Here is a 27,278-nt window from a genome sequence, read left to right on the forward strand (position 1 = left end):
TTCTTCAGTAATGAGTAGATAGGAGACTCAGGAAGCTTAAGTCAAAAAGCTCTTCTCAGAACCTTGATTATTCTGTGGTCCTGACATTTCTTTTTCCTTCTTGAGACATTGGGCATCATTCCATTAGCGGCTTTATGGATTCTAGATTATGTTGCACAGAAAGAACAAATTCCTGTTTACACTGGATTTTTGTCTCCTGTGCGTTGAAAGACGACATTAACCCTTCTTTTCCTATGGTGTAGGGCCATCCAAGTTGATCTCATACTCCTGTGCCTCTTTCAATGTCAGTCTCCCATACTGGCCAGGTTTTTTGTTCCCCAGTGTTCTGTTTCAATATGGCCAAATGCAATGTTTTTTGGAGTTGTTATATTGAATTTTAGGTTACAACCCAATACAGTGTCCTCCAGGGTATTTTTTGAATCTAGAAGTCCTATAATCTGCCAGTTCTAACATAGTACATTTTAGATTGTATTGAGACATTATAAAAGTAAAATATTAAACAACTCTGGAGCAAAACCCAATTTCTAAGGCAAAATGTGTATATCAATGCTTTCCTTTAATGTCTTCTAGATTAAGTTTTGAAATGTGTAAGTAAGTTAGATTTTAATCCATTTTGACATGCCTTATTTTAATAGGATGTAATTTATGCTGTTGTTTAATTATGTTGCCAAAGGGTAAAAAATCAGAAACCTTGAAAAAAAATCAAGTATCTTACATCAAGGCAATCTTGATAAAGTATTGGACCTGTAATCATTACATGTGTAGAAGTGTTTAGTAAAGTCTACACTTTGTGAAGGTATGGCGTCTGGCATTATTTGCTATTAGCCTATAAATCTTTATGGATGTAAACCCAGTTTATTTATGCTGTTATTTATGTCCAGGACTGACTTCTGGCTAACCAGTCACTACCCCCAAGATTATTTTCTCAAGTACTGAAACCAGGTTGGCTGTCTGCCAATTCTATGGAATTTCCTCCGTTTTTCATGCGCTTTTAAGTAAAGGGTAGTGTTTTTTCAGTTCTTCTAACATGTATTAGGACTGAAAAAATATGAAATGAATTTAGTTTGGAAAGGAGGAATTTTAGAAACAAAGTCCAGTAGGTAGTATATATGGACCACAGTACGGGCACTGTGCATGTAATAACTCTGTTTATGCTTTACTACTTAGGAGTTTGCTAGTAGTGCCTAGGTAGTCCAATTCCTGAGTGAAGTCAGTTCATGGAGAAGCAACCAGCTGGTTGAAACTAAAATCTAGCAAAGCACAAAGCCCTTGATTGAATAAAGCACTTTGAATAATTTTAAATTCTGTCTCTCTTGATTGAAGGCATGTACTTCATTTGGTCAATTCAATCTGCACTTCAGAAGAACTATAAGTTTCTCACTGACATAAAGCTCTCATGTTGCAGTATCTGTAAATAATTCTTTTTCTCTCTGTTTCTCTCTGAAACTTCTATTTCTTGTTGGTATTCAGTGACATAGCCTCAACTCTGAGGTATATTACAGAAATGAGTTGCTGAGAGTAATGAATATAAAGCCTACAGTTCCTAGGTAGCTCTACATAGTTGTGCACATACATATTTTTAATGCTACCATAAGAAAATAGTTTTTCACACATTATTATCACTGAAAGAAGATGAGCAAGATGACTAGTGCACTTGATAAATGCCAGTTCCCCACTTGCTGTATTAAAAATGCATAGATGCTACATACATTTCTGGCATTCAATGCCAATATATAATATAAAAATTTGGAAGTAGTGACAAAGAGAAAATTAATCTACCAAAGAATCATTCTGTAAAGATTTTATCTTCCTCACCAGCTCCTCTTTTCTGGAAATACTATTGCTGTCTATAGGAATTTTCACAGTTGAACCTTCAATAAATAGAGGAAAATTTATCAATGTTGGAAAGATTCATACCTGGAAAGAAAAAGAAGCAAACAATATTCTTGGCTTTCTAGAAAAATCACTGAATTTTAGAATTCAGGAAGATGGGATTATTGTTATAGAATCTCACTTTCAAAAGGGATGATATGGGTAGTAACCTAAAATAAGTGATGTTACTCAGACAAACCTGATAGTTGCCATAAATTAAATTTCTCTGACAACTTTATGCATGTTTAGTCTTTACTGAAATTTTTGAAAATATGGAAATCTGTTAGTAACTACCATTATTAAGATTATTATTTTAGAATAATTTGATAGTTAAGAACATAATTGTGTTTCATATATTTGACAAACAAAACTGAGAAAAAATATTTCTATCATTTTAAGAAATAGTAAGCAAGCTACTGGACAGCTTTACGTTGGAATCCTTATGTTTAATACAAGCTGGAAAATGAAACAAAGTAAACGTACATTGCTTACATTTTTGGTTGACACTGAATCAACATGCATTTCAAGTATGTTGAAGGATATCATGGAAATACAAAATAATCTGGAGGGTAATGGACAGTTCTAAATGGGGTTTAAATTTAGATAAACATTACATAATGCATGCAAGACAAATGGCATTATATGTAAGCATTGTTGCTGCAGAGTGCTAGATAATGTTGGTTAAGCTCTTGAGCTCTCAATATTCCTCCAAGTCACTTTTCAAGCATAAGTAGATGGAAATCTGATTGCAGCATTGCTGGAAGGGGACACTGTAAGATCCCCTGACTCTGTGCTTATAATCTCTTGAGTGTAGCTGGGACCCATGTAACAGCTTTACCTACCTATCCAAACAGAGAAGAAAAGAGGTATCAGTAGCAATACCAGTGGTCCTGCAGTCTAGAAAACTTGGTCTTCTTTGAAAATCAAACCCTGATATGAGTCCAAATGAAATTTCTCATAGAAGTTATTCAGTTAACCATTCACTGCAGTACTCATTCACTCATGACATAGACTGGTAGATTTAGGGGCTCTGCAGCTGTGGGTTCATTTTCTAAAGTACAGCTTGATTCCTACCACAGGTATGACTTGAATTTATTGCTGACATGATTGCATTGAAGACCACTGTGGACTCATCAGTTAGGTGGCAGACTGTTCCTCTAAATGTAATTTATTTTTAACACATTAATTTTATATTGGTTTGAAAGTTTTCAAGCCCTTTTGAGACATCATACGGAATACTAATGGTAGGATAATGCTTTCAGGTAGATACACATATAAATACACATGGCAATTCCAAACTTAGTAATGCGTATTATGTGATACAGTTGATAAGAATTCATTTTCACAAACTACTCTCTGTTGAATTAAAAGAAAATAAATCATTAAAGTTCCTTTGCTGTTGGTTAGAACCTGAATGCAGCATTGCAAAGCAGGTCAATATTTTCCTATACTGTTTTGTAGTTTGTGGGTTGGTGCGTACTTTCCTGCATAGTTTCTATTTTGCTGCTGAAACTACAGATTAACCCTTCCTGAAGAATGTGTAGAACAGCATGCAAAACCTGCAGAACTCTTTTTCTTGGCTCTGGGGAGACGAAAGATTTTTGAGTTTTCTCTTTCAGAAGTTCCCATAAAGATTTCTTGTTGCAGCAACATATGTGGAGTTCTCTGGGGAAAAAAAAAAAAAAATCTCAAGTAGATAGTGGATGATTTTGACTTTATATATGAAGTCACAGGCTTAAATGCCCCTGAGTACTTACTGATAATAAACAAAACTTCAAGACTTTACAGTGACAAAATTACTCCAGGGCACAAGTTCAAGAAATACACTTTCCTACACTGTGTAGAGTGTAAGTGGAGCAAATGAGTTGCATTTCAGTATGTCTGGCTTTGGTGTCTCTCCCTTACAAAAGATGTCATTCAAAACTAACATCCGTATCCACAGTCTCTGCTAATAACCCCACTAGCGGGGGAATGCAGAGCAGAATACATGTAAAGCAAGTACAACAAAGCATGGTGCCAAGCAGGAGTTACTCTAAGCAGGCAGTTTGGAAAACACACAGGCAAATCAAATGTGAAAATCAGAATGAAAAAAAAATAAAAAATTAAATAGCAACAGAAAAATATTAGAGTCTGCAATAAGTAAGAATGCAGCAAGTGAAAAAATGTCTGAATATACAATTGCAAATTGAGACCAAAAAGTACACATTGCTAGTTAGCCAGTAAAGCATCCAAATGCCAAGGTGCTAAATAGCAAATAATGCAAATAATGATGAGTGTGTGATCACAGATGGAGTGTGCAGCCCTGTGTTATACAGAGCTAGATGCTGCCCACTTCTCCTCTTCTTTCGGTATTTGCCAAGTGTCATTCGTGGATGATGCTCGCTGAAGAGGCCAGCAGGGAGAAGTCTTGGTACAGACGTGTGCTCACGTTTCTGGCTGGCTGCAGCTACAAAGGTGGCAGAACAGCAGGAAGTGAAAGGCAAAAAAGAAATCAAAGGTGAAAGATAAGGCAGCCAAGCAAAGCAGCACTCATTTGCCTTCTGTTCCACCAGCTTCTTCCTGCTGTGACTTGCTTCTGCCCAGCTTCACGTGGCTAAGCTTCACTAGCTCATTCCTTGAGTAACCATGCCATTCCTTCACTGCTTCAGTACGTGTTAGACAGGATGTTTCTTGGGTGTAGTAGTACAAAAATTCACAAGCATCAATTAACAATTGGCAGTATGTTTTCCTGATGCTGGTCATTTAGTATACATGTACTAGCTTTCAAAGTGTCTACTGCAGCTGTGACAATAGCATTAGACTATTTTTATGTGGGAATAGTCTGGTTGTTCTATCATCACAAAAGGGTGATCAGAATCTAGTTTATCCATGTGCAGACTACATTATTGTCTCATAAAACAATGTCCCAGTGCTATGATTGCTTCATTAGGTTTATGCTACATAGACATAATTATGCAGGAGCTAAGAATAGCTCATCTAATTGAAAATAATGATTATAGAGAAAGAACAGTTTTGATTACTGTTACTAAGCAAGTACATACCGTACAACCATTCATGAACTGCACAGAACACATATGGGATTATAACATGTGTTTGTTTTGATTAACAGTTTCTTTCCTGATCCTGACTACAAGTCAAAGGTGTTATCACTTATTTCCTCATTATAATCTTCTTTTTGGAGACCTAGAGGGACCAATGAGAAAGCAACATAAGCTGATATTTATCCATTAAATTATGACAAGTTAAGCTTTGAAATAACATTCAACATTTATCCACAGACACATTTTGGGGAGGATGTAACTTAAATCTTCTTCAGGCACCACAGATGAAACTGTCTATGTGTTTTTTTATGTCTGTGTTTATACTAGTACCCTATGAGATTAAGCATCTTTTTAGAAATGCAAAGTCTGCAATACTGTTAATCTCTTGGTGCTCATTCAGTACAATACCTACATTAATTCTTCCTGTGTCTAAAACACATAGAACTCTTCTTTATTCCCTGCAAATAAAGCTGATTTTTTACATAGAAATCGCTGAAAGTTTGGGGGTTTCATTTATATGGCTGCTGTTGATGTTATCACCCAGCTTTTAGGATAAAAAATGCTGCTTTTGTTGTCCTGCTAATTTATTCTTACTTAAATGTAAGCTTTCTGCTAGAATGCTATGAGAAAATTCCTGAGATCATAAAATTGAATATAACTGTTTTTAGAAATGTTATGACTCTCTCTAGAGGCCCTGAAAAACTCTGCTGTTTTGCCATGTTTAGCTTCCCCTCAGTTCTAATGAAGCATTTTATAGCTCTAGGCTATGTGCTAGCACTGCAGAGATGCAGAGATCACTGCCATCAGGAATTTTTATACATATGACCATTTAAAAAATGAAGTGGTGAGGGAAGATGGGACAAACAGCAATGCAATTGTGCAGTAACACAACTATCAATTTGCAGTCAGTAGTGACAGGCACTTGCACAAACTCTTCTTGAGTCTTTTTTAAAAATAACAGAAGAAAAAAGGGGGAAGCAGAGTGAAGATTACTTTATGAAAGCATTCCAAACTCTTGTCTTGACTTCAGAAAAGTTGCCTTTTCAGATTGTTTTGGATTTGAAATTCAGTGAATTACAAGAATTTAGAAGTGTTAAGTCTCCATTTATATAAATGGAGGTTTATTTATTTATTATATGTATTTATTAATTTATATTTATTTATATAAATTTAAATATAAAATGTCTATTGAAGCATCAAACATGTTTTCTATCTGATTCTTTTCCAACATGGTCTGACTGTGGAACACATTTCTCAAATTTTGGGGACAATATACCTCAATTTTGCCATTCCCCCAGCATTGAATGTTAACTTTGAAGCATTGTAAAGGTTGTTTTAAAGGCATTCCACAGTCCCTTTGAGCACCATGTGTCCTGGTCTCGCAGACACCTGTTTGGGAGTCAGTGTAGTGTCCCAGTCTGACCTTCTGTACACTTCTGTGCATTAGCATTTGACCAAATAATCATAATCTCAGTTTCAATTAGATACCTTGTTGTGTTTTTTTTTTTTTCTTCTGTTGAGAAAGTTAAATATTAAGCTGAGTTGTGAATTCTGTACCTACAAGTAAATGTGATACAAGGATGAGCAAGACTGAAAAACTGAGTAACACGTTGATTGTGGAATACTTTGATTTGTAGTGATTCACAGCAAGTGGGACTAACTGCACTATGCAGTGCAGTGCACAATAGCTAAGAGCAGCAGTACTTTATTCTCGCATTATTGATGTAACTCATAATAGACTCCTCTGCATATAAACTGTTTTCTACTCTGTACAGAACTGCACATGCCAGAGCTAAAGCTGATGCCGCGGATCAGGCCGCTCAGTCTGCTCGCCAGGAATGTGATATTGCAAGAGCAGTTGCCAGAGAACTTTCACCAAATTTCTACCAACCAGGTAATTATAGATTGGTTTTGTTTTGTGGCTAGTCTTTTTTCTTACAGTAGAAAGGTTCTGTGTTAAATTAAAAAGTTCGTTCCATTTTGTTGTTTATACAGAAGCAGTAGTTATGTGACTGTAATGAAGACTGCGTGTTCCTTAGGGTGATTTTGTTTTCATTTTTTAATTATTTGTTGACTGTTGCTTTGTATAAAACAGTGCCAAAAAGTCGGTATCAAGCTTTGTCTGAAGTTAATAGCTTCTTCAGGATGATGTCAACATAAGACTTCAGAGAATATAAATCAACAGAAATTCAGATTGTTTCTGTATCGTGTTTATTACAGGAACACGCTTTTTACTGTCTGAGGGAAATTTTGACGGTCTTGGCTAGCTAAGGGCTGAGTTCTGGAGAATGCTTTGCCATTGCACGTACATAACTTGAGAGGGACTCTTTCCTCTTATGCCTGTGGTGCTCAGTGGAAGATTAGTCCCAGACTCAGGATATCATAGCATCAATTCTGTGTCACACTGCAACATATTTTCACCTGTCATACGGTTTGGAAAGTTGATGTAAAAGAAGCAATGTGGTTTTTACCTTGTTTTTCTGGTGTCTTTCCAATAAGTTAATATTTTTGTGTATGGCTCTTTAGTTTAAGGTTGAATAGGTAAAATGGATCTTCACTTATGCAAATTAATGTATTTTCAGAATTTTGTCCTTTCTTTTACCTATCAAATGAGTTTTCATATCATTTATTACTTTTTGAGGACTTGTCTGCATTTTTATTCAAAAATAGATTATTGTATACACTTACCATAATCTTATGCAGATACAAACCCCTTTGTGCTTAAAGGTACTACTACATAGTACAGACCCTATAATTGAAGAACTATCTTTTCAACATTTTCTAACAATCCACATTATTGTCAGTTAGCTTAAACAACACTTTTTTTTTTTTTTTTTTTTTGCTTTAATTCTAAGTATTCTGTTGTAGAGAGCAACCCCATCGGGGTTGGGAGGGTTGGGGCTTTATTATTTTATTTGCTTAGTACATAAGTCAAAGGCTGGTCACCTCACATTGGTTAGAATCTCCATTCCCCTTATCAACGATTCTTTGTATCCATCCTAGTTTAAGTGTGTCTTTCTTTAATGTGGATGACCAGAACCATAGGCAGTGCTCAGCAGAAGTAATTGCAGCCATAAGACTTTACTGGCTTTAACATGGTATCAGTATGTACCTTTCACTGTTGGAAATTACCTCAATACTTCCTCATCTGTGGATTCGTCATATCAGTGGCCCACACTGACTTCTGTGATACCAAAGTCTTTTTCTTTTTTTCATTTTTTCACTATTTCATTCTTTCATCAGCTGATGAACTCCCATTTTATAGCAGCAGTTCATCTTATCGGTCATTAGTTAAGAACTTTAGTCATGAAGAGAACTAGTAGCAAGGACCCTGTCAAAGAAAGCTTGACTGAGAATAGAAATGAAGGAGTTAAAGCACTTGGAGTGAAAGTATTTCAAAGCTGCTGAATCCTTGAAATAAGGAAATAGCTAGAATACTCAAGAGAAAATGTAAACGTGTGATGGTGTGAAATGCGACACCAAGAAATCCACCAGATAAAGAATTTGTTAGGTGTCTTTTTTTACTTCCTGCCACTGGATAGGAAGTAACATTGATGACAAATTGGCTGAGATCTGGGGAAGGAAGGTGTAGGATTCTTATTTTCCTCTCACTTAAACTTTTCTTTCAGTTACCAAAGGAAAGGGTTTGTATCCTTTCCCTCATTCCAGCTCTATGTGTCTACAGCGAGTAACAAAACACCTCAACGTCTTCTAACTCTATCCTTTGTATGGAAATGTTTATCAATTAGTTAGATATTTGTCAAAAGATAAATATCTCTTTTGGAATCTAAATTTTACATTTCCTCATTATTTTCAGGATGGCTAAATGCAGGATATTTGTATACATTCGAAAAGATTGTTATTCCCTTTGCTTGGATAACTTCAAGATGCTGAGATGTTGACTAACTTTCACTTGTAAGCTGCAGCAAAACACCACTTTTGTACGTCATTGTGATGCTTTCCGGTGTTACTGTGTCAGAGAGCCTTCTCATCCCCAGTGCTCATGATGTCTTTTTCAGATACACTCTTCCAAAGCAGTGCCAGTTAACCCTGAGGCTCACATGTACAAGTGCTTACTTATTTACATATTTCTCACATGCCATACTACAAGTGATAGGGCAATATTAGCAATAACTTTTGTCATTTAAGATAATAAAATAGATAAATATATTTTTTAAATATTTACATTCCCTCACACAAACAGCAGCAAGAATCTGCTCTTCAAATACCATTTTCATATGTTTGAATGAAAACTAGGTAAGCATTGTTGCCTACTAATGGCAATTTCTCAGTTTTCTTCTGTTGCTTGAGCTCTTTATTTTTACAATTCCTTTTTAAGCTTCTGTTAGTGCTTCTAAAAGCTAATGACACACATTGTATCTCAGTTTGTAAAACTATTGTTAAGAGAAAGCTTACCATTGTGCTAAATTGTCTTGAAAATTACTTATGGTGGGAAAGCGTAATTTTTCTCTCTTTGCTTCAACTGCTTAGAATGGTAAACAAACATGCTGTCAGCAAGAACTAAGTGTATGTACCAAATCAACAAGAAAGGGAAAAGAAACGAGAAATACATATACATCTCCGTAAACAAGTTAAGTATTTTTGTCTGTCTTAAGGAGTGATCTCTGCCTGCACTATCTAAGACCGAAGGCCATATAAATATTTGAAAATCTTTGATAAAGCTCTTAAATTTCAGGTTTTTTAAATGCAGCCTTCTGGGCCATATATCCTAGTATTATACACAATTTATAATTACAGTGAGTATTCATAATTCATTGTACCATGACAGTTCTCACTTCCCAATTACTTTCTCTTCATTTAAATTTTATGTTCATTAAGACATTCATCAGAAGCTGCCAAGATGTTCTAGCTTTGTAATGTAGTTTAAAAGGAGATTGAAATGAGAACAAAGCATTAGGAAGCAAAGCAACATTCAGCAGGTACAAATAATTATGTCAGTCTGAATCATGAATGTTGAGGTGACATAGGAATCTTCAGATTTAATTTGCACACTAATTAATTACCTTAATATTTGCATATAAGGAAAGCAAGTATGAATAAGTGTGGTTGAAAAGGTTGGTGCCATGGTCTAGAGGTTCATAACGTTGCAGGGAGCTGTTTTCTCTAATCTTGTTCATGCTGGACTCAGACAAAATTCTGCTAGTGGTTGATAGCAATGAAGATAGAATATCTTTGTAGAGCCCTACCCTCAAGGTTGTAGGATTTGTACATTTAGCAAATGTTGCGGACTTTATTGAGGCCAGACTTTACAGACCTTTTTATTGCTAAATACAACGAATTTTGAGAAATCCCAGCTCTGACCTGTTTGGTTCCTCTAGGGATCACTAAACTTGTAGATGTGTCAGAAAAGAGCATGTCAGGACAGGAAACAAATGAAACCTGAGCCTTTTTCTCAGTCAAGGGAGTTATCCAAGGACAGTTTGAGATTTTTGTATTTTCTCAGAGAAAATCAGTAAAAGTAGTTTTGTGTCTCTTGTTAAAGCCTAGAGAAGGGTAAATAACTAATTGAAGTGATGTATCAAAGACGTAACAAAAGAAAGGCTTTTGGCACCCAGTAAAAAGGGATAAGATTGTTCTAGTCCTGCATAAGTTTAATGGATGCTGTGACTTATCCATTCATGCTGAATTCTACAAACCATCTCTAACATATGCTCTTGTAAACACGCTGTCAGGAGGTAAGCTAAAGTATGAACTTGCACAGACTGGACAGCTAAGCTGTAATTGTCTGTGTACATATATATCCTGCAGCAAATGTATACTCTTCTTTCATTAAGTTTGAATGAATAACATTTGATTAAACGAAAGAGGGGTAAAACTACTTTGCTGCAGGGTAAGAGTAGTCTGGGCACTTTACCATGGACCAATTAAGCTCTGGAAATTCAAATCTGAATTGTTTTATGGCAGAATCTGAATTGTTTTATCAAGCCAGCCAGTTGCCTGAAGAACACACGTGGCTCGCGAGAACATCTTCCAGCTTTTGACATCCTGAACAAGGCACAAAAGAAATAGAGAAGCAATTTAGCAGTTAATTCTTGCTAAAGAGATGGACGGAATTTTAGATGAAATATATGTGCAGAGAACAAAGATTTTCTAATAAAAAGAATAAGAATTCATAGTTTTTACCAGGATTTTTTCTTATTTTGTTTGGATACCGTTACAGCAACACTATCACATAACATTCTGACATTACTAGTTTCAAAAATAAAAGCATTTTAAGCAATAGACAACGTCTGATGGTTTCTAGTGCCTTAAAGAGAAACTGCGTTTTACATTTTCTTTTGACCAGTAGTTGACGTCTGTAGCCTCGGAAGAAAACACATCCTTCCCATCTTCCTCTTCTCTGCCATCTCCACCTCCTCCAGTTCACAAAATGCAAACTCCATATGGACAGGAAAGAGAGATTTCTTCCTGATGCTAATTAACAGGAATGTACTGGCTAAATGCATGTGGACCAGGCCAGATATTTATATTTTAAAAGCCAATTACAATGAGCATTTCCCCCTGATTACAGTTACCAGCCATGCCATCAGTTTGTGCCTTAAAGCATAAGGAAGCTCACTAGTTATTCTTAGTCATGCAAGAGCCTGTTCGTTTTCTGAAATGATTTGACATACGGCTTCATCATCCTCATGCAACTGTTGTTGGATTCTTCCTGTGGCATCTTTCCTGTACAATTTGTTATTTCCATCCTCTTTCTACATAAGTCTGGAGAACCCTGTACTGAGGCACTTGTGTTTTGTCTAATAATCAAAGAAACAAGGTGGACTAAAAGAAAAGGTGAGCTTCAAGCTTTATTCTTGTTCTCTCCTTTATTTTTATAACTATTGTCTGACCACTTGACTTCCAAATTTATCACCTGTCTTGCAAAACCCTAGATATAGATGCCCTCACCCTTCCACATCTGTTGTCCTGCCCACTGACAACCACTCAACTCACTGGGAGCCTGCATCCATCCTGCCCCACTGTCACGCACATGCTAGCTCAGCTCGCTCCTGAATGCATCTAGGTTAAGAGAGAAGGGAGTTGGGAGAAGAAGAAGAAAGGAGAAAGAAGGAGAAGGAGAAGGAGAAGGAGAAGGAGAAGGAGAAGGAGAAGGAGAAGGAGAAGGAGAAGGAGAAGGAGAAGGAGAAGGAGAAGGAGAAGGAGAAGGAGAAGGAGAAGGAGAAGGAGAAGGAGAAGGAGAAGGAGAAGGAGAAGGAGAAGGAGGAGAGACTGCAAAGGAATGGCCTTCATTCTTCCAGAATGCTTTCTCAGTCACTCCAACATACTTTTGAGTGACATAATCAAGTGACTTGCTTAGGGAAAAAAAGCACGTAATTAACTTTAAAAACTAATAACGGAGAGCCAGCTTCCTGTAGAGAAATAAAGCTGTTGAAATTACTGTAATTTTCATAGGCTTCCATTAAGTACTGAGCTAGTTAATTTACATCTAGATACAACTATGAAGGCTACAGAATCTGACTGTGAAGCTAACCAGATAGTCAGGCAACTAGCCTGGGCTAACTTGGGTTTTGTCACTGCAAAGTTGCTATAATGAAGTACCTTCTTAAAGCCTTCTATAAAGCTGCCACCATGGGAGGTATGAGAGAAGGACGTCAGTGCTACCTTAGCATTTTAATTGACTCCTGTTTCCCACTCAGTATTATTCATTTGCCCTCCAAAAGATCCATTCCTTCCAGGACACAGAACCTGACCACTGTTGTCCTGCTCCAGTAGATTTCTATATTGGTCCGTCCCAGTGTCCATTAGCCAAGGACAAGATGAATTAGGGTCTATCACATGGGTGCATTATCACAGCATGTCAACATTTCCATTATAAATGCTATTTATAACTGTCATAAATATTTGTTCCAAGTTGAAATTCAACTAACAAGGTCTGTACTTTGGGAACTTTACTTATAGTGCTACTTTTCACTAGAGTATGGAAATTTATTTTTAAAGGATTTTATTATACTAGTGCAGATTTAAATTACGTTGAAAAAGGGTTTTGTTTTTAAACATGTGATATCAGTTATACTGGGCTGATGAAAACATCAAGTTCTACTTGACCACGAGCACTTAATACTTGCTGCTGGTCTGTGGGCTTCTTTGTTGTTGTTTCTATAGGAAGTGGGGTGCCAGAGATGTATTTCAGAGGAAAGGGTAGAAAAAGAATGATCTTTGCAGCTGCATTCCACATTTGCCAGGGAGAGAGAAATAGATGGATAATATACTGAGCATTTTATTCAAAGAAAATCTGCAAGACTTAAGGTTACCCTAAAAGTAGAGAGAGTTTAGAGAGAGAGAAATACGGTGTTTAAGTTATAGACCTGCATAATACAGAGAAATGCCTTTTTCAGAATGGTGTGAAAGATCATGGTGAGAATTTGGAGAGGATGAAGATTTCTGCATTTTATTCATGTAACAGTTACTCTCTCAGATCTTAATCTGAACAGGAGTCAAATCTGGAACTGAAACGTAGCCAGCATGGAAATGGTAGTTGATTTTTTTTTTTTTTGTATGGTGAGATTAGACAGGATGAAGAGTGTAAGAAGAGAAGGAAGTGGGACCAAGAACAGAGTAATCTGTGATTCTTTTCCTTGAAAGTATGTTTAAAGAGGGTAAGAAAAAATGAGGGGAAAATAAGAGGATGAATCATAGAACTTAACAGAGGAAAAATGTTCCAGAAGTGTATGTGGCCAACTGCGTCAAAGGAGGTTGAGAATAAAGTACTGGTACTGAGATATGATGAAGCAATCAGCAGAGGCTCTTCAGAAAGTATCATTTGAGGTTAAAAAGGTATTTGTTGGTTGCTAAACTGTGAAGTATGAGTTAAATTTGGAGAAGAGGAGCAGTAAGGGGTTATTGCAAACAGAGTTTAGAGGTGAAAACCTAGAGTTTAGAGATGAAGAGGGAGAACTGACACTGTAAGAATGGCAAGTGACATGGTGATTAGGGGGTTTTCTTAAAGTACGAAAGATCAATAGTATCTCGGGAAAGAAGCTACAATAGGATGGAGGGCTAAGCACATGCCCTAATCTTACCAGAATTAAACTGATTGGTGAATTTGTGCAGTTCTGGCATTTTCAGTTCTGTAGTCAGTTCTGTTACCCCACTTCATAAGTTTCTTAATTGAGTCCATTGCTAAATGTAAAAAATCAATTTTGCCAGAAGTTCAATGCAGCTTAATGAGTACTACCATGTTTTCATGACATACTGTTTCTTAATATTGAAAAATATTGAATTAACCCTTTACCCTCCAACAAAATTCATAAAACCTCATATTGTAAAAGCAGTGAATTTTGGATCTCTTTATCTGACTTTTGCTTTTGCATCTTTCAAGTTCATAAATCAGTGGTGTTTTTTTCTACAAATGCAAGGGGATAAAGGAAACTTTTTAAAAACTGAAGTCTTCCATTACCATATGATGACATGATGAATCACAGTGACAAGTAGTTCTCCCTTTGAAATATCTTGAGTTTAAATAAAGGCAGTATATTCCTGACTAAATTCCTGACTAGAATCAGCAGAGTCTGAAACCCTGTCTAGTTACTTTCCACATATAAATCATTCAAATGTAATTTCAGTTGTTTGATGACATTTCATGTCTTCCCAGTACTGAGTCTAACTGTTACATAATCCACAAGCATAAGAAATGCTTGATGGATTGTCCCGAACCCAAGCCCTGGGTGCATATCCTAGGCTCTGCTTTTTTATTACTCCTAAAGCTCCTAAAGGTGTTCAGAGAACAAACAATGCAGGCACTGTTTCTTTGTCAGATATGAATTTTGAATGAGCCCAAAGTTAGAATGACTGGCGAAAATTTTACTTGGTTTTTAAATTTACTAAATAACAATACTGTTGTATTGAAAAGCATCTGATAGCTATGAATGATATTTTTCTTGTCCTCCAAAAACCTCTAGGTTGTGTCATTTTGTGGTTTCTTAAAGTTGCTTAGTGGAAGTAGTTCCTGTTTTAATCTGAAGCTAATTGAGATGTATCAGTAGAGCATCTACTATAAATTAAGTAATTTCTAATATCTGTGTAACATTGCGTATGTGAACAGATGAACCAGGAGCTTGAGGGTTGGTTTGTGTAAGAAATTTTGTATAATTTTTTTCTTAGTATACGGTATCAAATTCTGTAAAGGTAACAAAATACAAAACAGAAAACCCTGCTCTTTCTTCCATGTTTGTATGTGGCCCAAGAAGCAATGTACATGATACAACTTCAATAGTCTGTTATCAAAGCCTCACTGGGAACTGGGATGCTCATGTTGAGAGCTTTGATGTTAAATAGAGGCAAATCCATGTATCCTATGCAAGAGGAGAGAATAAACTAAGAGAACAATAAATATTAAGAGACATAAGTATTTTAGTTTTGATTTAAAATATGGTAGCCTAAATCAGTTCCCATTTTAATCCTGAACTAAAATAAACTGTATATTTTAGATTAAAAAAAAAAAAGATATGACAGTTACTAATTCATAATGTTTTCAAAAGGACTTCTTTAGAACTTCTTAGATAGTTTTCCTGTCTGATTCTACAGGAATACAGGAATACTGGAGGTTGTTGATGAGGGAAAAAAAAGTAATAAATGGAAATGTAAAATAGCAAGGAGAAAGAAGCCAATAAAATGACATGGAAATTGGTAGTCATCTCATCTGATTCTTCACTAATCACTAGCTAAATATCATGTGTGATATGTTGTGTGTTTTTATAATATGGTGAACAACATTATTTAAATCAACAGGCAGTAGTGAAGTGGTATGTTGCAAACACAAGCTGGAACAGAGTTCTCAGTAACGTTTCACAGACAGCAGAAAGTGAGCACTGCCATTCACACCAACAGCCGCTCACCAATTGCAAGCTAGTTGGCAGAATTATCAGTATTTAAATTGAAGACAGTGACTTGCTCCTCAGAAGTGCTATGAGACAGCCTTAAGGGCTGACAGACTCAGCCAGTTGGAGATGAGATGTGAACCTGCTCCTGTTGAGGTCAGTTGCCAGACTCCCATGGAGCAGGGTAATAGCCATGCACCTGAAATGTGATCCAGCAGGAGAAGTGTCTATTCCAGGCTGCATATACAGAAGCACGTCATGGAGAAGAAGGGTAATGGTCCCTTCTCTGCATGATGCCAGTGACATGCACTCTGAAATAGTGTCTATAGCTTTGGGCATCGTCATACAAGGCAAGTGTGAACATGCTGGGAGAAATGTAAAGAAATATAATTTTGCTGGGTAAAGAGGGCTATTACGCCACATTAACAAACTCTTTATATACATACTTATCTCTTCAGAGAATATGCAGTGGTGATGAGAGCAAAATTACAGCCTTTCACTTCTGCCCATCCTTTATGATAGACATAAAGGAGCTTAAAAAACACCACTGCTGCAGTTAACATTTGCTAAATTTTCCAGGGATTTTTTTTTCCAGTTTTCAGAAAGCAGGTTCCCATGAACAGAGATTCATGTCCTATTCTTAATAATGACAGTAAAGCACACACTGACTAAAGGCTTCAATCTCCCTCATGCCTCATTGCAGCCTGGCTGATATAAAATAGGCTGTATTTTTTTCTGTGAAAAAGCTAAAAGTTACCTTCTCAGCTATTTCATATTAAGCAGCCTGCAGGCTCACAAGCATTCAAGTAGATTATAGCACGTGTGTTATTTAGCTGGGAGCGTTCACATTAAGTACAATGTGTGTATATTATCCAGCCTGGAAAAATGAAGCCTGGCCTAAATACAGGAGCCATATGCCAACACCATATAATCTTGTCAAATATTTTTTGAACTTCTGTCAGTATTCATCAGCAGAGAGTTAGGGTAAGTAAAGAAAGCCGTGAAGTAATTAAGATTGCTGGTCATGAGCAATTTCTGTGCCCATGAGCTGATGTCCCAGTGAGGTGTTAGAGAGCTGTGCAGCTTTCAAAGTGCTGTCTATCAGGTGGGATAAATCTGTTTTGTGTTTCTAGTGGTAATGAGTCCAAAAGTGTAAGAGCCTACACACTGTAATTTATTATGCAAATACAATTATGAATTTTGTTTCTGTTTCTACAAATGTCACAGCAGCTTTAGTCACCATTAAAACAGTTACAGAAAGGAAGCAGAGATTGTACAATCAGAATAAGTAGATTGTTTTTACTTAGTGTTGGCTGCAGACAGTTTTTTAGATTCATTAGTCTATTTTTTCCTGCTCTCAGATCTTTCAGTGTATATACGTTTGTTCCATAATGACGTGTTTAGGAACCTTTTGTGGAAGGAAATCTTTTAGAGAGTCATTTCTTTTTTATTCTTCAATTATTTATTGGAGAGTTGTTGGGAATACAAAATATAAAAATGCAGCTTGTGTATTGTATTCAAGTATGATAATGATGGGGTGTCTCAAATTAACTTCAGATTTGCAGGAACTGACAGGTAGGGAAAGAGGAGGCAGTCTGAGTTCCTTACAGATAGACTAACGTTTCTGTTGTGTCATCCTACTGTTAGACTCACAAGTTTGTGACGTTGTATATGATTTCAGTTTCCTTTTTTCATCTTTGTTGTTGCTAGCAGCTCAAGTCCAGGTGCTTGAGAAGACAATTTAATATTTTCAAGAGGTTTCTTATAGCATTTTGAGATAACGTAATATCATATACTTTTCAACAAATACCTTTGTAATTTTAGAAGCTCATTCTCTGTGTGAAATAGATAGACTAGTAACAAAGTCGTCAGTTCACAGGCCACACTAATAGTTACCTTGTGTTGTGCAAATATCAGAACAGAGTAAATACAGAGGCATAAAAACTAGCCATGGGTTTGGACAGGTGTATGCATGTCGCTGTATGTGTAGCCAGTAAATAAGTAACTCAGCACTCTTGGTCTTTGTAAACTCTGTGACAGGAAGTGTTTGATGTAGATTTTTATTGATGTCAAAACTAGGAAAATAAAGTATTGGCAGATATTTTAAACATACTAGACAGATATTCTAGCAAAACTACTTGGAAATTGTTTATGATACTGCACAAAACTGTTTCCTAAGAGGAGCTAAGAAAATAGTTGAGAGGGCATCCTTGATACGCAGATATTTGAGTGTTTGGGATTGTTCTACATGAGACACTTGGTAAGCAGTTTCTACCAGTTTTTACCTGTTGTAGGTGCTTATCTTTACTTAATAAGAAGGAAAAGCTGCGTTTAAAGCTGAATTGAAAATATGCTTATATTTAGTGATGCTACCTTTTAAAGTTACTCCTAAGTGAAAGGTTCATGTGTTTTAACTTTTATGTCCCAAAATAATGATGTGGATTTGTCAGGTTGTGGCAGTAGCATAGGATCACATTATACACCATCTTTGTGTTACATTTTGAGATCACATTGGTAGTACATGACTTGAAGGACAGCAGGCTACCAGATCAAGTCACAACAGTTCCATAAAATAAATACACGTAGGCATCATTCTCCATGACGTTCATGGATCTAGTGAGTATTTAACTGTTGGCACATGCTAGCACACTAGTATCCCTGTTGCTTCCAGTGCAGTAGGAGAAGAAAAGCTACTACTAGGGATAGTGTTTAAGGAAGCAGTAATGTTAATAATAGACTGAAAAAACACAGAAGCCTAAGCTGGATAAAATTTCAGCAAAGGGAAGGTATTTTCAAGGGGGGAGGAGGAGGAAATGAGGATTTAGGAGTGAAAGTCAATCAAGAAAGTTTATAAGGCATCCCAAATAGTAAACACTATATTTCAGGATATGTTTGGATTATGCAAAACATGCAGTCTTCTCCCTCATGTTTACCTTGTAGTTTGCTTTCCTAGGCAACCATGGTATCTCCATCCAGAAAAAGAAGAAAAAAATTAATCCAGGCGAGATTTTTGATTTGACCCTTGCTAGGGAAGCTGCTTACTAGCCTTTAAAATGTTGGTAATACCTCACAGAAATGTAGGTGCCATCAGATGCTAAAAGCTAAAACAGGCATCCAAACTTTGGTTTCTTGTAAATATCAACAGACAGTGTGAACCATGCCTTACAGTTTAATTCTTATTTCTCTTTTGTTGTAAACTTTATTTTTAAATTTTAGCCAATGTATGATTTTCTGTTTAAAACATTCTTGCGTATGCTGAAGGAGAGCCATTATTTGAGATGGCATAAACAACTAGGTGCAACCAAAAAAGGGTAATGAGGTCTGTATATGTCATTCGGAAGTAAAAAATTAAATAACATACATGTGCATCACTGGAATTAGGGTATTTCTTTTTAGGAGAATCCCACCTCCCACTTGACAGTCAAGTGCTGTCTGGGGACCAGATATCTCACATACTTTGCTGCATGTTGGCCCAATCATGAAATAGTTGCACTCTTCCATGTTCTGCTGCAGGGACACTATATTCATTAGAAGGGTGCTGCAGACAGCTGGGGGAAAAACATCCTTAACTACAATATCTAAATCAGGCAGAACCCATCTCTCAGAGCCCTATGCCTCTTTGAGCATCTTAGATTACAATTATAGATTTCTCTATGGCTACAATCCCACCCTCTCCAACTCTAGGCCCATTCCATCCCTGTTCAGCCTGCCAAGATGGCTGACAGGGCTGCCAAGCATTGCTAAAGCCATAACCATAGCTACACTCTGCTGTGTTCATCAACATGTTTCATACATGACATTGCACAGCCGTCCATTCATTTGGGCTGAATTCAAGCCAGCAGCCTAGCAGTTAAAAGCCTTTTTTTCCTGTTACACATGTAGTCTTCAGAAAAAAAAGGATAAAACAGAGGAAGTACTAGTGACGTTAATTATAGTTCTTCCCCCCCTCTACGCATATCCACAATGAAGCAATAATAAAAAAACTGTCTTTCTAAAACTCACTGAATATAGTTATTTGCACTTTCTTAATGACTCATTGAATCTCTTATTTTAACAGACTGATAAATTATTATTTTTATTTCCCTCACCTAGTTACCATCCTGAATACTGAGGAATGATTATAAAATAGATAACCTATTGTGAAGTCTAACATGCTAGCATTTTGGATATTTGTAGGATAAAAGGTCCTGTATTAATTGATCATCAGATATGTCAGCAGACTTCTAAGGTTTTATGAATGTTCATCAGAGTAATAAATAAATCTTATCATGAGATCACAGATAGTGTTGCCAACAGTGATTCTCTAAAAAACAATTGATCATATCAGAAGATAACAAACCAGGTGAATTTTACTGGCTTATCTCTCAAACAGTATATAGCAATCTGCATTACTAAAAGATTATTTTTTTTCCTTAATTAGTAGAGTTCACTTGGAAACTTAAGTCTTTAGGTTTTGCTTCAATAATATTGTGGCTTGGTTTTGTACTGATATATAATGAGAAGTTAGAAACTTGAGATAACCTATTCATCATTTACTATTTCATTCTCCCAAACACAAACAAAATCAATGTTTGAATTCCAGTTCAGTAGAGTTTCCAGTTTCTCCAGGAAGATGACATTTGTGGAGACACATCACAGACTTAAGACTGAACACCTATGTTAGCTTTTGGCTACTCAGAAAACTTAAATTCCACCCCTAAATTTTACCAAGACTTCCTGTGCAGCTTCAGGCTATCACTTTACCAAGAATTTTGCAAAACTTTAAGCATAACAGTATTTTTTTGACAACTTACCATTGAATTCAGATGAAACATTTGCTTTGGGCTGTGATTTCCTCTTGTTTTAGTTCCCCCATCCGTAAAATGGGCATAACCCTTTTGTTATCTTTTCTGTTGTATTTTTAGATTGTGAACCTTTCAGAGGAGAAACTCTTTTTATTGAAGAAGTATTCAGGAGTTTAGTAAAACAGGGCCTCTAAACTTGGCAGATTTGAGGCATTTCTTGGTACCACCAATGATTTGCACTGAAGTTTGCATATGGACTGCAGCATCCTGTTAGAATAACTTTGATCTTGTCGCCATTCAATCAGGTAAATCTTGCAGTGAAGACTGAGGGTATTTCTGCTAACAATGCACATGTGTAAGCAGAATTAGGGATCAAAGTATCCACTTCCAGGATAGAATATATCTAGAAGTACAACATAAATTTTCTTGAAGCTATTGGCATTTGTTACCTGGGAATTAAATGTGTTAGGTCAAAACACAGGTACAGTTATTAGTTAACTCTTTATATAGTACTAAAATTAGTCAGGTTCTGTTACATAATGTGCATTCTAGTTTAAAAAACAGAAATAGGTTTCCTAACAAATACTTAATGATTGCTTCAAATGTACTTTGAAATTGAATCACAAAATTTCAGCCCCACTTGTACTTTAAACAGTATTTTCTGGAGCATACATAGATATAGCCATACATAGATATTGCTATCTTTTTTCCATCTTCAAAAGACAACTAAAATAATTTTATAATTGAAATACTGTTTTTTCCTGAATTGTAAGAATGGTGAGCAAAGAGTGGAAGAAGTATCATGAAGAAATTGTAAGACATTTATTAATAAAGTTGTGTTGCTTTTTTTTTTCTTAGAGAAGCTGTTTCTTTTCTGTTTTGGTTTGTTTGTTTGTTTGTTTGTTTGTTTGTTTGTTTTTACTTACTGTAAAATAGCATGGAGTAAGAACCTAAATTCTATTTCCATATACTAAGAAGGTGATTTTTGCTCTGTTTTTCATTTTCCTGTGAAGAACAAATAGAGAAGACTTGCCTGAAGAACAAAATCAGTCTCTGTGGTTAAGAACACATCAACCTCTAGGTTTTAAATATAGTTATGCAAGTTATGATGACCTAATTAAGTAAAGTCTCTTAGGTAATGCCAGGTAATTCCCAAATTAGCATTTTTGCAGAGGGTATATAATTACAGCACTTTCCATCCAAATTTCTTTTTAAGTGATTTAAAGGTTGTAGCTTGGCCTTCAGAAATAAGAACAGGAGGAGAAAAAAGAGGAGGGGGGAAAGGAGGAAGCGAATGAGGAGGATGCACCTCTTGTGCAACAGCCAGCCAGTTTACAGGTGGAATGCCAGTCCACCAAAAGGACCAGAGATACCCAGGTCCTGTAGCCTGCACTTGTCTATAGGGTCTTAGAGGACCCTGCTTCAGTCACAAACAGTGCAGGACTGCAGGAATATCAGCTGTCATAGCATGGTGAGAGGCTCTCATTTATATTGCTTAGTGTCTCAAATTTAGCTCAGAAAAACCTACTCTCCCCAAATTTTTGCTGTTCCCAGAATCAGATTTTATGTCCTAGTGAAGTTTCACACAACTTTCCTGCCACTGTGAAAATGTTTACCGTGGAAATTGTTTGTTGATATCAACACAATTCCCTGTCTTAGATAATTTTGGTTCAGGGAAAAACTTTCAAACTTGAGTGTCTGCTGTGTAGACTCTTTACACATGGACCAAGTAAGGCATGTCCAAGGTCATACTAGAGTAAATGTAAAGTTGCCAGAGATTAGGATACAGTGGATTAACTCTTACAGAAAATAGTGCTGTGTTGAACTAAAATATTCAAGAATATAGTATATTTTAGTTTACATAGTACTGTTTTAATTCAATATTCCATTATATTTTGATTCTGCATATTACTAAGAACTGCTGTATTACTTTATAGTAATAGGAAACCACAGAAGTGTTCTTGTGTGTTGTGTTTTTTTTGTTGTTGTTGTTGTTGTTGTTTGGTTGTGTTTTTTTAAATGTATTGTCCTTCAGTCCTACCACAAAGCATCATATTTTTTGTTTTTGTTTTTGTTTTTGATATGCCACTGTATAGGACTGCTTTTCCAATGAAAAGAAGTATTAGCTTAATAATTTTGAGGATATAGACATGATTATACTAAAGTGAGGCAAAAGGTCATTAAATTGTGGAAATGAGATTTATGCCAGGTTACTCAGTTATGCCAGGTTATTCAGTTATGCATATTGACTATGGAATTCAGAATTGTTCCTTGAAGGGTCACCAACCCTATTGGAAGGAGTCCTGGTTCATTCAGCACCTCCAGAACTCTTCCTCCTTCAGTCCCACCCTATTCCCACATCTTCATCTCTTCTTCTTCTTCACACAGAGGCCAAAATCAGTGAAACTGGCCAGACTGAATAGGCAAGCGTACAGCTTGAAGCTGGAATATATGAATATATATCCACACCTTTTTTCTCACTATCCAAGCTACATTCTGTAATCTGTCTTGAGCTTCAGATTTAATTCTGAGCTGATAAGGTACAAAGTGTCTTCTTAGCCTTCTTCAGAAACACTGACTGCATTTATACTATCCTGCAAGATGACATTTTCAGGCACTGCTTGAGCCACAATCCTGAAACAGCGCCATGCTGCTAATATGTATACCTCACTAGGCCACGGGAGAAAGCATGCGGCTGTCACCTCTCTAAAAATGCCATGGCAGAACCAGAGCACCCTTCTCTTCTCATTTACAGGGCTGGACATGCTGTCACATCACTTACTGGAGACCTTCCAGGAGGAAGGACATTTTACACAAAAACTCCACAAGAAATTCTAGATTTAGAAGAACTATGAATGTGTCTGCAACCAAAGCAAAGCATTAAATGACATTTGTTCAGCCCAGAGCAGAGCAGGTCGAGGGGAGGCCTCATGGCAGCCTGCAGCTCCCTCACAAAGGGGGCGGAGGGGCAGGTGCTGAGCTCTCTGGGGACAGCAACAGGACCTGAGGGGAACGGCATGGAGCTGGGACAGGGGAGGGTCAGGCTGGGTGTTAGGAAAAGGCTCTGCACCGAGAGATTGGTCGGGCACTGGGACAGGCTCCCCAAGGCAGTGGTCACGGCACTGAACCTGCTGCAGTTCAAGAACCATTTGGAAAATGCTCTCAGACATATGGTTTAATTTTTAGGTAGCCTGTCTGGAGCCAGGAGTTGGACTTGACAATCCTTATGGGTCGTTCCGAGTTCAGGATATTGATTCTATGATCCTATAAAATGCTCTTCAAAGCAGAGCAGCTCACTACAGGATCCAACTCCACATGCACACATTGTACGTATCCACACAGTCCTTTCCATTTTCAGAGGCTATTCCTGTCAGCTGCTGACTAACTCACACTTTAGGGTGCCATCCAACTGCTGGCTTCACAATTAGCTGTATGAACCAAAACTGACCCATATCTAAACTTCAGCAGCAAAGGCACATCAATTTTGAACAGGTGGTAGCAGGACGAGCAAGTCAGCAGGAGAAAACAGATAGGTTCATCTACAAAGAAACCTGATCTTGGTTAGAAAACATGTCTTGGTTCTGCTTTCCAGATCAGGTTCTTCTTAGGCACACAGAATTATCATATGTGATAATATATCTACACATTTCTCGAACTAAAAACAGAACAGAACTCCATGATTATTTCCTAGACAGGTAAGACAACCCTACCTTCTTCCCACCTTCAAATCCTATAAAGTATTCCCTATAAATTACAGGCAGCTAAGCCTCCTTCTAGGATCAAATGTTAGTGACTCCCTTTCCAAATGGCTATGGCTCTCGTTCCATCAGAATCAGGCTGTTGAGTGCACATACACAGAAGAAAAAGGAGGAGTCTGTGGCCCATGTCTCTATTGTTGGATAATGCCTTTAACAATGGGGGCATGCTAAGTCCTGACAAGTATTCGTAGTCCTCAGAAGAAAGCAGGAACTGTGTTCTTTCTGCTTGGAGTCAGTGGTTCAGACAGGTGCATAACCTGATTGTACTGAATACAGTGAACAGACGTAAAAAAAGTCCTTGGCGAATCTCCAAAGCTAACTTCAGAACAGAGCCAAGAATTTAAGTGTCAGAAAGACACGTCTGGCAGGGTTGGAGGCAAAGGATGTATCTCTAATAGTTGTATGTGATGTACTGGAGGGCTTGGGGATGGGAGGAGGTTTGCTCTGTTATGTTGAAGAAATTGCTCTGTGTCTTATCAGACACCTCAGATTTTACTTCGATGCAGAGAGCTACAGCCTTCTCTAGTGGGGCTCAGTGTCACTTAGCATCAAATGCTGCCAAATACCCAGTAAAAATATGACACTTTTAGCCTGTTGACAGTTAACTTCCTTGGAGAGTTCACAGAATCAGAGAATCACAGAGTTGTTGATTTGTTGTTGTTGTTGTTGTTTGTTTGTTTGTTTTTCACTCTACACGGAGACATGAGCAGCCAAGACCTGGCTCCCTCCTTGGTTCAGAAATTCCAAAACTGTCTGGAGGTTTTGGGAGGAGGCAGTCACTCTGTTCAGTCATGGAAGGCTTTTAGGTGATCACAGGTAACAGTGGAGAAGGCTGACATTTTGTGAGGCCCAGGAATGCTTCTTACCAAAGTACCTTCAGTCCAAGTGCTGTGATATATTAATAAATGTCAGATATTTACACATATTGGGCAGTGGAGAGCTGTCGCAGGATGTGAGTTTTCTAGGTAGGTCAGAAACAAAAAGTGCTGCAGCAGCCTTCTACAGAGAGTACGCACAAGATCAATTTGGATGCCACCTGACCAGCACTCCAAGGCTAAAGAGAGGGCGTTCCAGCCTGAGGTGCTCACATCATAAGGAGCAGTCTAGCATGAATGTAGATGTGTCTGTAATAAATAGTCATTGCAAATTGACAGCTTCATGGCTTGGGTTTAAAGGTCAGGAAGAGCTCTTGATCTTTTTCACTTTATACCCCTAGTTTTATCCCATGTGACAAAGAGAAGAAAAGCAAAGTTTATGCATGCTTAAAACCTCAGTATCTTATACATCTCAGCAAAGACAGAAGGAAACTTCCTACATGACAGAGAATTTTGTGAATTTTGATTGTAACTGTGATTTCATACGTGTCAACTTTGCGTTGTGCTGCCTTTCCCTTTTACCAAGAAGATTACAAAATTCCCTAAGAACCAAGCTTTTAGTCCAGTCCTTTTGTGCAGGCTTATCTCCTCAAAGCTTCCTCTTCAAACACCATTTGAGAACAAATCCTGGCTTGTCTAAGTCCAGCCTTCTTTTTCAACAACTCCCTGTTTTCACCAGCAGTTTTCAAAGATACCAAAAACCTTGTGATTCTCCTCCTCCTCAAAAGCAATTCCACGCCGAGTAATTCTCATTCTCAACAATGTTTACTTAACAGATGATTCATAACTTCCGAAAACTTCATGCTGCTCTTTGTTCCTTCCTCTCATCTCAGTGTTGTGTAGTGATGCATATGCTCCTGGCATCTGTAAAAATATAGTATCTGCCTAGTGCAGCTAGAACCTCCTAGAAACTCAAAGGAGAAAAATGTGTGCAGACATTTTTCTCTGGGCACAGAATTTCTCTGACATGAAACACAAATAAGCCTCACTTACAGAAGATAAAGAAATCAAAGGAAAGTAGCTGTATTTGCAAAGATAGAAGCAAAGAAAGAGTTGGACTGTATAACAGAGTTCCCCATTTCTGACTTCTCGCAGGCTCGATCCTGGAATCTGGGATGTGGCTCCTAGGAAGAAATTTAGATAATGCTGCCCACAATACAGACAGATTTACAGCAATTTAATTCCATCAACAGAGTGTTTGCTCCCATCTTTCCACTAAACTGTTAAATCAGACAACCAAAACCTGGAGCAAAACATCTCAGGCAGCTTGTCTTTATGTGAACAAGTGCATAAAAATACACCTTGATCACTGAGTCCTCACTGGTGGTGAGTGTGCTCATGGGTGTTTTGCTAGGATTTTGTGCAAGTATATCCTTCATACTGGCTGCTATATAAGTACTTCCCTAGTGAATGTGAGAGAATTTGTCTTCCTAACCTCAAAGCAGAATGTTATCCACTAGTGGGGTTAACCTGGGTCTTCATAAGGTAAGCGTGATCAGGTTAGGAAGACAAAGCCAGTGTGCATCAGAGTTCAAGGCACATATACATCTGTGTAAGATAAGCTGATGTGCACACATACAGGAAAAAAAAAAAAAAAAAAAAAAAAAAAAAGACCTGTGGGCTATAAGGGCAGAAGAGATATTGCATTCTGATTGTTAAACACTTCCATGTCAAATAGATGCTATCATCATGAGGGTAGAAGTTAAGTAGATTAGGGTAATTAAGCAAAGCATACCTCAAAACATAGCTCTTAGAAAAAAAAAAAATAAATAGATAGATATATAGATAGATAATAGATAGATAGAGAGATAGATAGATAGATATGTGAGGTAAGTCAGTTTTCAGTCCCTCAGACTTTCCTCAGAGATTATTTATATCCTTTTTACCCTTTGCAAAGCTAAAGACATAAAGTGACTGAACCAAACCAGTAAGGAGTCCCAAGAATTATCAAAAACTACAGTAACTTCAACTAGAAAGTCAGTTATGGTAAATCTCTACAGAAGTCAGTGAATTTTTGAGTAACACCCCCTTCCCCAACATTTTAGCAATATTGGCTAGTCTGACATCCCAATGCAATAATTTTACTGTGAAGTCTTAATTTTGTTTT

General features: G+C 37.1%; 1 protein-coding gene across 5 annotated transcripts in view; it reads left to right on the forward strand.

Annotated features, from left to right (window-relative positions):
• The window catches only part of JPH1 (junctophilin 1), an 89,477-nt gene that overhangs the window by 47,080 nt on the left and 15,119 nt on the right, over positions 1-27,278 (forward strand). For all 5 annotated transcript variants that reach the window (XM_038173999.2, XM_038173996.2, XM_038173995.2 and 2 more), the window contains exon 3: positions 6,689-6,807. In XM_038173999.2, coding sequence (XP_038029927.2) covers positions 6,689-6,807 — 119 coding nt within the window. The remainder of the gene's footprint in view (positions 1-6,688; positions 6,808-27,278) is intronic.

The sequence above is a fragment of the Anas platyrhynchos genome, chromosome 2 (assembly GCF_047663525.1).
Source record: "Anas platyrhynchos isolate ZD024472 breed Pekin duck chromosome 2, IASCAAS_PekinDuck_T2T, whole genome shotgun sequence".
In the NCBI taxonomy this organism is placed as follows: domain Eukaryota; kingdom Metazoa; phylum Chordata; class Aves; order Anseriformes; family Anatidae; genus Anas; species Anas platyrhynchos.